Source organism: Megalobrama amblycephala, linkage group LG20 (assembly GCF_018812025.1).
Source record: "Megalobrama amblycephala isolate DHTTF-2021 linkage group LG20, ASM1881202v1, whole genome shotgun sequence".
In the NCBI taxonomy this organism is placed as follows: Eukaryota; Metazoa; Chordata; class Actinopteri; order Cypriniformes; family Xenocyprididae; genus Megalobrama; species Megalobrama amblycephala.
Genome location: NC_063063.1, coordinates 28,321,232 through 28,332,958, shown reverse-complemented (window position 1 = coordinate 28,332,958; position 11,727 = coordinate 28,321,232). Strand labels below are relative to the sequence as shown.

The 11,727-nt window shown below is 37.1% G+C and overlaps 1 protein-coding gene across 1 annotated transcript; it reads right to left on the bottom strand.

Annotated features, from left to right (window-relative positions):
- Positions 1-385: 385 nt before the first annotated feature.
- Positions 386-2,409, bottom strand: foxi1 (forkhead box i1). The gene is made up of 2 exons (XM_048171536.1): positions 1,332-2,409; positions 386-1,232 (listed from the first exon to the last, which is right to left on the bottom strand). The coding sequence occupies exons 1-2, from the start codon at positions 1,966-1,968 to the stop codon at positions 733-735; spliced, it is 1,137 nt and encodes a 378-aa protein (XP_048027493.1). The 5' UTR covers positions 1,969-2,409; the 3' UTR covers positions 386-732.
- Positions 2,410-11,727: the final 9,318 nt, after the last annotated feature.

Below are 11,727 nucleotides of genomic sequence, written 5' to 3'. Positions count from 1 at the left end.
AAGTACTTTGAAATTTAGGGTTTCACAAATACATTTTCACTGTACTCCGTGTAATCTGAAATTTCAGTGCTTCTGTTTAAAGCGGAACAGTACTTTTAGTGCAAAAGCTAATTAAAAGTTGTCTTTAAACTGCCTGTTTGATTGCAGCCATCTACAAACAAACTATATATAATTGCGAGCGACTGTAAACAAACTACATAAACATGCAAACATGTTAATTGCTGTTACATCCATACGGCCACCCGCTGACTCCGTGGGAACACACTGAGATGCACTAGGTGTTTGTGTTTGTTGTGCCATTGAGCAGATAATGACAGAACATCATGCAAATGATGTTTTGCTCATCATATAGAGCAAATAAACAGAAACCGAAGCTACAGACATGTCAGATATATGCACGTTTTATTTACAAAATCAGAAACATTCCATTTAAATAAAATATATCTACATTTCGTCTACAAAAAAAACAGCATCTCAGAAGGCACTTGTTATAGTGGCCTATGAAATAGACATGTGTGGACATGTAAAAGTATCACAGTTTGGTGCAGAATTACCATTTACTCAAGGCAGAATACATGTAAATGATGCAAACCCACACCAAGCACTTGCACCAGACAGGCCACACAATGAATTAAAATGAACTTCAAGCTGTGCAACTGAGGTGAAAGTCTATTGTAACAGCTTGGCTATGTACTCACAGAGCACATTAGAGGTTCAACAAATTGAGCGTCTCTAAACTTCGGTTCCATCTCGGTTGTATATGAGATTATTGACACTGAAATGGTTGGAGAGCGAGTTGATTAAGCCACTGTTATTATGGGATGTTGAGTAGTAGTTTAGTCTGTTGGGTTCCGATGGAGGGGCGAGTTCATGTCCAGACATGCCGTGCGTAAAATCCCCCAAGTGTCCAGAGCTGACGTCTCTGCTTCTGATCCCGTTGCCGTTTCCCGACATTACCGAGTTCATGTTACCGATAAAGTTGGTAAAACACGGGCTGTGCTCGGCGGACGGTGAGGGGGATGATTTGGGCTCGCTGGAGGTCGGAGAGTTTTGGAGACTCTGCGGGGACGCGCTCATCAGGCTCGCCGTGTCCGCCAATTTAAGCGCGTCCTCGGATTTTACAGACAGACCACTGGCGTTTCCATCAGCTCTTCTTTTTCTCTTCCTTCTGAAGTTGCCGTTATCAAACATTTTCTCGCAGTTGGGGTCCAAAGTCCAGTAATTCCCTTTCCCTTTTTAAAAAAAAAAAAAAAAAAAAGGTTAGTACTACACTCAAAATATAATTTAACACTAAATTGTATGATTTATAGGTAAAGAACGTTCAAACTTACCAGGGTCGTCCTCATCCCGAGCGACTTTCTTGAAGCAATCGTTCAAGGACAGATTGTGTCTTATGGAGTTCTGCCATCCGGCTTTGCTTTTCTTATAAAAAGGAAAGTTGTCGGCCACATACTGATAAATCTGACTGAGAGTCAGTTTCTTATCCTGAGCGTTCTGAATAGCCATCGCAATCAGCGCTGAATACGAGTACGGCGGTCTAACCATCTTGAAAAGTTCTTGCTGACTTGAAATGGAGAGCCACCCGAGATCTGCGCTTCCGAAGCCGGTGGGCGGAGGAAGAAACTGCCGCTGGTTCGACCCAAATCCTGACTGAATGTAAGAGCCTCCGTTCGGGCCTGAGAGATACGGGGAAGAGGTGATACCTGGGCTGTTCATCCACAGGTAAGGGTTGGTTGTGGGCGAGGTGTATTCGCCGAGTCCGTAGCTGGAAGGATGCGCAGGTGGCCTTTGCGCGTGGTGGTGGTGGTGGTGATGGTGGAGGTTCTGTTGGTACATGCTGAAGTTGGTGTCGCAGTACACGGTCATGTCCAGGATGTCCTGCGCGTTATGGTGCTGGAGGGGACTGGTCTGCTGGCTAGACGGCTGCTGCCCAAACGCGTTCATAATCCGTTCTCCCTCTAGAAACATGAAGCGAGCTGAGTTTCTCCGATCAGTCCTGCTGAATGTGCTCGTGTCTGAGGGTTTACTCTAGAGTGCCCGAGTACGCATCAGGGGAGGGTTATTTAACCTGTCCGGGGCGCATGCAGTGAATGAACTGCTGGTTGGCAACCCCTCCCACTGTCACACTTCTCCTCAATTAACTTCATCCAGTATGCATCGAGATCATTCATGTGATAAGCATTTGGGAGGCAGCTGAACACAAAGTTTGTTTAAATACAAAAAGTTGGAAAAAATACATATATATTTATCTAAAGAACATACCTAGCACTACTTATAAATAGGCTATAAAAATAAAGTAAATACAATTAAATTAGAATATAGGCTAGAGGAGATGCTGGTTGTCACACCTTTTAAATCCATAGAATAGTCTCAGTGTAGGTCAGTATTAAAATTGAAGTACTGACTAAATAACCAGGCTAAATAAAACACATTTCCTTGTAATGCGCAGTTTAAAAAAGGATAGCGGGGCATGTTGTCACTATATTTGTTTACACGGGAACCTGCCATTGAAATAACGTAACGGGTTGTAAACACTACAGTAAAAAAAGTTGTAACAAAATGTTAAACCATTATCTTGGTCCAAAAATATTGTATAAATTGCATGTATTTTATTAAAACACATGTGACAGCTTTAAGAAAGAAAGAAAAAAAATGAATATAGGATGAATTCAGGGTGATTGGGACACTTTTTGCCTTTGAGATGACTTGGAAAAAATGTCCCAATCAACCTGAATTCACGCTGTGTTAGTATGGTTGTGTTGTGTTCACTGGTTTATCCAACAGATAGCAAATATGGAGATCATTTTAGTTTGGATCACAACATTATTCTAATTTAAAACGACTGAATTAAATTGAAACCCACATACAAAACAGCTGCTAGAGGAAAAAAACATTCGTGCAACTGGACTTCTGACTAAAAAAAAAATCATTATTGATAACAACCAACCCCATACTCCTCTGTCTATAAATCTAATGAAATAAATATTTAAAAGTTTTGGAAGGAAATCATGGTGCAACCGATAAAATGAGATGTTTAGCCTAGTTTAGACAGAAGTTAATTATGTATTATGATCACTTAACATGAAATTAGTCTTACTGGACGAAACGCCCCACCCCCACACTATGCAAATGTACAGTCCATCTTCTATCACCCGAACTCAGTGAAGTTTCGCTTGAATTTACAAATGGATACAAGTCGACGTAAGACTCAAACTGAACATGAATGTGTTGTTTTGGAAAAGTGTTCAATTATTCGGCTTTTGAATTAATATATCGATTATTATAGCCTATTGTCATTGATTTATGCACTTTGCTTCTTTTCTGTCTGTTTTAAATTTTTAAAAATGCACAGGACATTCATTGGACGAGAAATTAATGCAAATTAAAAAGTAATGTGGAAAACTATAGGTTTACTCTGGGAATATTTGTTTCACTAATTTAATAATAGTCTGTTGAATATAATTAAAGTAAACAAAAAAGATACATATTAAGGTCTCTTATCTTTTTATATATAATTAAGTTCTTTGTAAACTATAGTTGTACCTCCTTCCTCTTATCCCTACCTCCACAACTGTTCCCCACTCATCTCAGGAAGGTGCAAAGTAAGGGATATCATCATCTAGTCCTAAAAATCGAACTTAATGATATTAAACAAACCTCTATTAGGATGAAAAGGTCAGGAAGCCTGAAAATAAAATATCTGAAAGAAATGCTTTACATAATGTGCATGTTATTCACATTGTGATTAAAGTAATAAAAGGTCTTTAGACCAAGTGAAGGCAAATAGCGCCACCTTCTGTCCATTTGGAGAACATGAACATTTCAACTGTTTTCAGAGAAGAACAGATGTTGTCACTATACAAATCCTCATAAGCAAATGCGTTGATAAAATGACAGACTGACACACCATGACCAGCAAACGCCCTTTGTCAGCTTGTAAAATTTTTAATCTTTCCCCAGTTTGTCTTCTATTTTGACACCAGAAAAAGTGTTTAGCAGATGTTAATTGAGGTCTTAATTGAACATAAGATAATGCAGTGGATCATAAATAAGTAAATAAACAAACAAACAAAAATTTGTTAAAATGTCCATATTCAAGTTGATACATTTTCAATTTTAAATGTGCTACTTTTGTTTCTGGCATATAATTTGTGCGAATAAAAAACTTAAATAAAAAATAAAATAAAAAAAATCTTACCATATATATTAAATGTTTTATGCAATGGATTCATTTAAATGAATTCAACTTTGTGTTACCTGATGTTGTGTTCCCTCGCGTCCTCCAGGGTCAGTAAAGAAGCAGCGCTGAGGTTCGTTTCCTTACTAGAATTAACTCTCTATCTGCATATAATCCTTCTAAACCTTCATAAACCAGCTGAAAACACAACTCTACAAATCACAAACACAAAGGCACTTACCTTACAAAAAATAAATTCCATTAAAAATCTTTATTTATTTAATGAATTAGTATTTTTTAATTTGCACCACTTCCATGACAAGGAACTCTGGTCCCGGGGCAGCCGAGGCAGGGAGCACTGGCACTATGTCTCATGCAGTGACCTGAAAAAAAGAAGAAGAGTAAATTCTGTCCAAAATAAACACCAGATAAAAACAAGTAATGCAAAAAAGGAGACAACATTTTTAAATAATTTAAAAAAAAAAAAATTGCTTACACACAATTTCTGAAACTATGGCTCCATTTCTCAAAACCCTACACACAAAACCATAAAACACGCACACAACATGCAAAACATCACACGTCTGTAGCAAAAGCAAACACTTCATTCAAAACGTCTCGGGTTACTTGTGTAACCCTGGTTCCCTGAATAAGGGAACAAGACGCTACGTCATATGACGTTATGGGAACCCATAACGTCATATGACGTAGCGTCGACAGTTCCCATGAAAGGGAACTATTTTAACTCTTCTAAAAATGGTGTTTTTGCATAGTAACTCTACACACAAACCATTAAATAATTAGCCATATCAAACTACACACGGATGCGGAAAATGTAAAACACTACATGTGCAGTACATGTACAGTATGCACACAAATACACTGTATGTAGGTATTCATAATCTTTGCACAATTGATGAATTTTACAGTTATTGAACTGAACTGACTGAATAATGACACTATTGGCTTGTTAGAGCTGCTTTTCAGGAGAATTTGAAATTGTTAGTATTGTGAAGCCGCTTTGAAACAATCTGTATTGTATAAAGCGCTACAGAATAGAGGTGATTTGACTTGTATGCATATTCAGTCTATATTTACAAAATAAACAAAAATGCAAGGGTAAAAAAATGTATTTGTTTCTTAAAACATTGCATTTTGATTCCTAAGTGATCACATCAAATTACACTATAAAAAGAAATGCAAAGGGGTAAAAATAAATTATTTATTTCTCAAAACAATGAGTTTTGATTATCTGTAATTGTTTTCACACATGATTGTTGGGTGTGGATAATCGGTAAATGAGTGTGCTATTTGTATATGTAGAGAACTGTGTTTAGCATTTTGCAAAAAGTTTGTTTTACAGTTGCAAACTGAGTGTAAAGCGGATAATGTGCTTGCAGTATTGAGATTAGGTACATGAGAGAATGGTTTCACTGTACCACTTTTAGTGAGTAAGCAACTAAAAAAAATTAACATAAAGCATAAACATTCATTTTGATTTTTTTTTTTTTATTTGCACCTCTTTCATGATAAGAACCTGAAAGGGAATTCTGGTTCTAAGGCAGCCAAAACAAGGAGCTCTGGCACTGAGGCAACCAAGACAGAGAGTATTGGGACAGCAATGACAGGAGGTTCTGGGACCCAGGCACACATCGCTGGGACCTTGGACTCTGAGGCAGCCATTTTGAGAACCACTGAGATGTCCATGGCAGAAATTTTGGAGGAGATCTTGTAGCAGGTGGCCCAGACAGAGACTTTTAGTGCATCCACGACAGGAATCTTGTACATGGCAGTAACAGGAACTTCTGTAGTGGCCATGACAGGAAATTTTGGTGCAGGGCATGGAGCGCAGACACAAGAGCAGCTATTGCAGGAGCCTTTGGGATGTCAATAGCGAGAACTTTGGGGGAGCTCCTGTGGTGGGACAGCCAAGATGGAGAGCACTAGAACTGAAGCAACTAAGACAGAGAGCACACTGCTGGGACAGGCATGACAGGAGACTTTGTGTCCCACACATCACTGGGAGCTCAGACTCCAGGAGCAGCCATTACGGGAACCATTGAGATGTCCATAGCAGACATTTTGGAGGAGATCTTGTAGCAGGGGGTCCAGACAGAGACTTTTAGGAACCTCTGTAGTGGATGTGACAGGAAATTTAGATGCAGAGCAGACATGACATGGAGCTCAGACCAGAGCAGCCATTGCAGGAACCTTTGGGATGTCCATGGCAGGAACTTTGGGGGAGCTCTTGTGGCAGGGCAGCCAAGATGGAGAGAAGTGGAATTGAAGAAACCAGGAGACTTTGTGACCCACACATCGCATCTGGAAAAGCTTTGAGAAGAACATCTGAGACTGAGCAGACAGGCACTTTTAAGTAGCCGTGGCATGAACCTCTCTAAGTGACCATTACTGGAACCTCTGGGACCCAGCTTACATCAGGACAAGAGCTCCAAAACAGGTAACCACTACAGGAACAACATGGGAGCACTGGCAACTTAGCAGATTAGACAGGTGGAGACTGAGAGCTCTGGAACTGGACAGATATAACAAAGAGCTTTAAGATGAGGATGGCCATTACAGGTCTCTGAGCTGGCTGTGGCAGGAACCTCTGGTGAGCAGTACAGATAGGACAGGGACCTCTTGGAGCAATGCAGTAATGACAGGGTTGTGTAGACAGTGATGGGACAGTGCAGGTAAAAAAAAAACAAATAAACAAACAAAAAAACAACTATGTATGTACAAATATACACATCCCCAAGCAAGCAGTACCACCAGATGCAAATACTGCTGCTTCAAGCCATGGTGCAAGATGCAACCATGGCCTTCCTGCCCCGCAAGATCCTAAGGCATTACAGAGCTGTCCCATAACTCTGATAAACGCCAATCACTTTCGTCTTCAGCCACTACTACAAACCCACAGAATGTTTCCATGGTTCATCTACCCTCGCGCACGCCACATTCTAAACATTCGATCGCGCTTTATGGCGTGGAACGGAACAGCGCACAGCCGATCTAGGCTTCAGAATACTTTTCTGAGCCAAATACTTGAAAGATTTTGTACCTTCGTGTACTAAAAATAAAACATGATAAAAGATACAGGTATATGTACATGCAAATAGAATAATAATAAAAAAAGTTAAAAACAAACTAATTTGGGTTGTTTTCAACCCAAGGGCTGGGTAAATACAGGACAGAGCACATTGGGTTGTTTATTTAACCCAGCAATGGGGTGATTTGTTTTTGCTATAATATTAGCTTTTTGTTTTTTACTTAATAGCTTACATAATGTTTTCAAATCCTCTAAACTCTTTTAAAATAATCCACACAACCACGGTTTGCATGATAATTCCTTTATTTTACATCATATATATATAGTATGGCATATTTTATAACGTTTTCAATACATATTGCCTACATTTAAGATGGTTTAACAAATATTATAAGTAAAAATTAAACATTTAGAAGTAATTTAAGTGTAATCGACCAGTCTCTGTTGTCCTATTTCCACTGTAACGGCACTGGATCTCGTGCCGGAGATGACTTCCGATAACTTCACACCGTTTCACTCGTAGCCGAAAAAATGCTGTGACTGACTCTATAACCTGACCATAAATAATCAGTGTACAGTTCGGAGAACATATTTTAACATCCTAAGAATTTATATTCTGTATCTGTTTGAAAAAATCAGAAGAAAGAAAAAAGAAGAACAACCACGTCACACTGGTGACTCACATCGCGCCCATGTATGTTGGTTTGCATAAAATTGCATACAATTTTATCTAACACATTTTTAGATAAAATAAAACGTAGGCATAAACCTGTATTTTACCAAAAACATGCAAACAATTTGACAGAGCTGTACTGCTCTGCTCTGTCCTGAAGAGGTCGCACAAAGATAAATGTTTGACTTAGGACAGGGGTCATCAACTATATTTGTCCAAGGGCCAGAATTTTTCTCTGCAGACACTGTAAGGGCCAGATACTCGTAATATAAAATAAAATTCGAATTGTATCCTAATATGTTATTATTTGATATACTAATTCTAATTCCAAATTTATTTTATTTTTTACATATTACCTGTACTGCAGCAAGCCACCAGGGGGCGATAGCGATATTTTAGGCTTCATATTTGTGAGGCTGTCAAGCTGTCCATCACTGTCACGCAATTGTGCGCTAATCCCAGGCAAGGAAAATTTTGACATTTGTGAAAAAATGAGCACGTGAAACAATAAAAGATGTTCAATGAGAGAACGCGTTTATCGTCATTCTTGACTGAAGGCAGGCTATGGCACAAGCTACTTTTCAGAAGGGTTTTTTTTTTCGTTAGATTTAAAAATAAACAAATATGGAATGGACCCGAATATTCAAATATTCGTTCGGTGGGTTGGTATTCGATTTGAAAATTTGACATTCGAATATTTTTTTATTTTTATTTTTTGCACACCTGGGATCCCCCGCGAAACGATTCTCATTCCCCCTTGATTAAGGCCGGCGACACACTGGCTGCGTGAGCGTCTCAGCTGCGTGGCGTGTCCGTTTTTATTTCGGCTCCCATATTTAACAGGTTGGAGTTTATGGAAGGCCGTTTCAGCATAAAAACGTTCCAGCGTTACTCGTCGTAATTATATTTTTACTAGTAACAATTAAATTAAAGAGCTCTATAATTTAATTTGTACTAGTAAAAATTACAATTACAGAGCTCTATAATTCAATTTTTACTAGTAACAATTATAATTGTAGAGCTCTCTAATTCGGTTTTTACTAGTCACAATAACAATTATAGAGCTCTACAATTAAATTTTTACTAGTAACAATTACAATTACAGAGCTCTATAATTCAATTTTTACTAGTAACAATTATGATTATAGAGCTCTCTAATTCAATTGTTACTAGTAACAATTCCAATTAGAGAGCTCTACAATTCATTTATTACTAGTCATATGTCTCCATTGACTTCCATTCATTTTTAATTATAGAGCTCTGTAATTCAATTGTTACTAGTAACAATTGGGATTATAGAGCTCTCTAATTTAATTCTTACTAGTAACAATTACAATTATAGAGCTCTCTAACTGAATTCTTACTAGTAACAATTGAATTACAGAGCTCTTCAATTGATTTATTACTAGTAAAAATACACATTAAAGATATGTGTAATTGCAGAGCTCTATAATTCAATTACAGAGCTCTCTAATCATAATTGTTACTAGTAACAATTGAATTAGAGAGCTCTGTAATTCAATTAGAGAGCTCTATAATCAAATTGTTACTAGTAAGAATTCAATTGTAGAGCTCTCTAATTGAATTGTTACTAGTAAGAATTAAGTTACAGAGCTCTATAATTCAGTTCTTACTAGTAACAATTAGAATTAGAGAGCTCAGTAATTGCAATCTTACTAGTACAAATTGAATTACAGAGCTCCACAATAGCAATTCTTACTAGTAACAATTGCATTACAGAGCTCTGTATTCGGCGACATATCATTATGCTAATCGTGCCTTATGCATATTCAACTGGGGTCAGTGGCGTAACTTTGTTTTACAAAGTGGGTGGGACAAGAATGTGTATGGGTGGTGGGGGGGGGGGTAATGTTGTATTATTATTACAATAATAATGATATGATATTAAAATTATAAATGTGTTCAAATATGATAGTTTTCCCACATCTGCTATAATACAATATCGTTAGTCTCGAGAATATGTACATTAGTTAATAAATACGACGATCCGCCCTTGATAATTAAATGTCCTGATAGACTAGTGGCAGTTTCTCCGATTAGGATGCAAGAGATTCCCGGTTCTAATCCAACCAAGTGAATTTTTTTTTTTTTTTCTCATTAAAACCAAAGATTTTCATCAGTGATTGTATATCAAGAGCAGTGACACGTTTATATGTATTTTGTTTTTTGTGATTTCAACGTATGGAATAGAGAGTCTCCGCAAAAGCGATAGATTGAAGTGCTAATCCGTGTGCACGAGCGCTGTGAACCCTGTTGCACGCGCCTCTGATAACAACGAGCGAGCACTCAACAACAACATAATTTCAAAAACAACATACCCCAGCGCCAAATCGCCTATTATTAACACAATTTGATAATCAATTCAATAGAGGTGTTTATTTTGTATTAGATATCCGCGATAATCATTCTATTATTGCATAACAATACTAAACACTGTAAATATTTAAAATTAATTTATACTCCTTAATATCAAGTTTGTCAAAACACTTTGGGTGGCTTAGAGCATTTCACCCTATATTATGTCCAGTGATATGGAGTGTTCTTGGCTCTTAGCTTTACCAATATACAAAGGTGAATGAATATAACGACTAAATATAGCTAGGCTTTCATCTCAGGCATCATCTTAATTTTGCTTTAATGTGAACATGATTAATATGTTACCTAAGTCTGTAAAATATTTCAGGATACTTTAGAACCACGCTACAGGGCTTTTATTTTGAAACTCACTTTTGTAGGCGGGAAATCTGCAATCTGTTTTGCATCTCATGAATAGGAGTTTTTACTAGTAATAATACAATTATAGAGCTCTGTAATTAGAATTGTTACTAGTAAGAATTGAATTAAAGAGCTCTCTAATTCAGTTTTTACTAGTAACAATTGAATTAGAGAGCTCTCTAGTGGAATTGTAGAGCTCTGCAATTGGATTATTACTAGTAACAATTGAATTACAGAGCTCTGCAACTGAATTCTTACTAGTAATAAATGAATTGCAGAGCTCTCTAATTGGAATTGTTACTAGTAAAAACTGAATTATAGAGCTCTACAATTCAGTTGTTACTAGTAAGAATACAATTGCAGAGCTCTATAATTCAATTAGAGAGCTCTACAATCATAATTGTTACTAGTAAAAAATGAATTATAGAGCTCTCTAATTGTAATTGTTACTAGTAAAAACTGAATTAGAGAGCTCTTTAATTTAATTGTTACTAGTAAAAATATAATTACGACGAGTAACGCTGGAACGTTTTTATGCTGAAACGGCCTTCCATAGGAGTTTGCACACTGAGACACGCGTCTCAGGCGCGCTCGAGCCACGCGGAAAACGCATGCATGCTAGAAATAGAACCGACGCGTGTTCCAGCAACGGGAGTGTTCAGAACAGCGGAGTTTGTATGGACCGAAGTGCATGTCTGAGCTTGTGTTTTGTTGCTTTGACACTGTGGAAAATACAATAATAGAAACAAAATGTATTAGCATTTTTACCCGTTATTATCAATCTAAATTAATCTCGTTTTTAATTTAACTTAATTTCGTTTTTCTTTATTTAAATTTCATTTTTCTTTATTTAAATTTCGTTTTTTCTTTATTTAAATTTCGTTTTTGTTTATATAAATTTCGTTTTTTCTTTGTTTAAATTTCGTTTTTTCTTTATTTAAATTTCGTTTTTCTTTATTTAAATCTACCCTTACTGTGCCAATTTGTTAGTCAGAAAAATATTAGACTACCTTAAAAGTATTGCTTAATTTAACAGACCTGTGTGTGTGCGTTTTATATCACTAGTGCAGTGTCCGTTCTCGGAGCATAAGC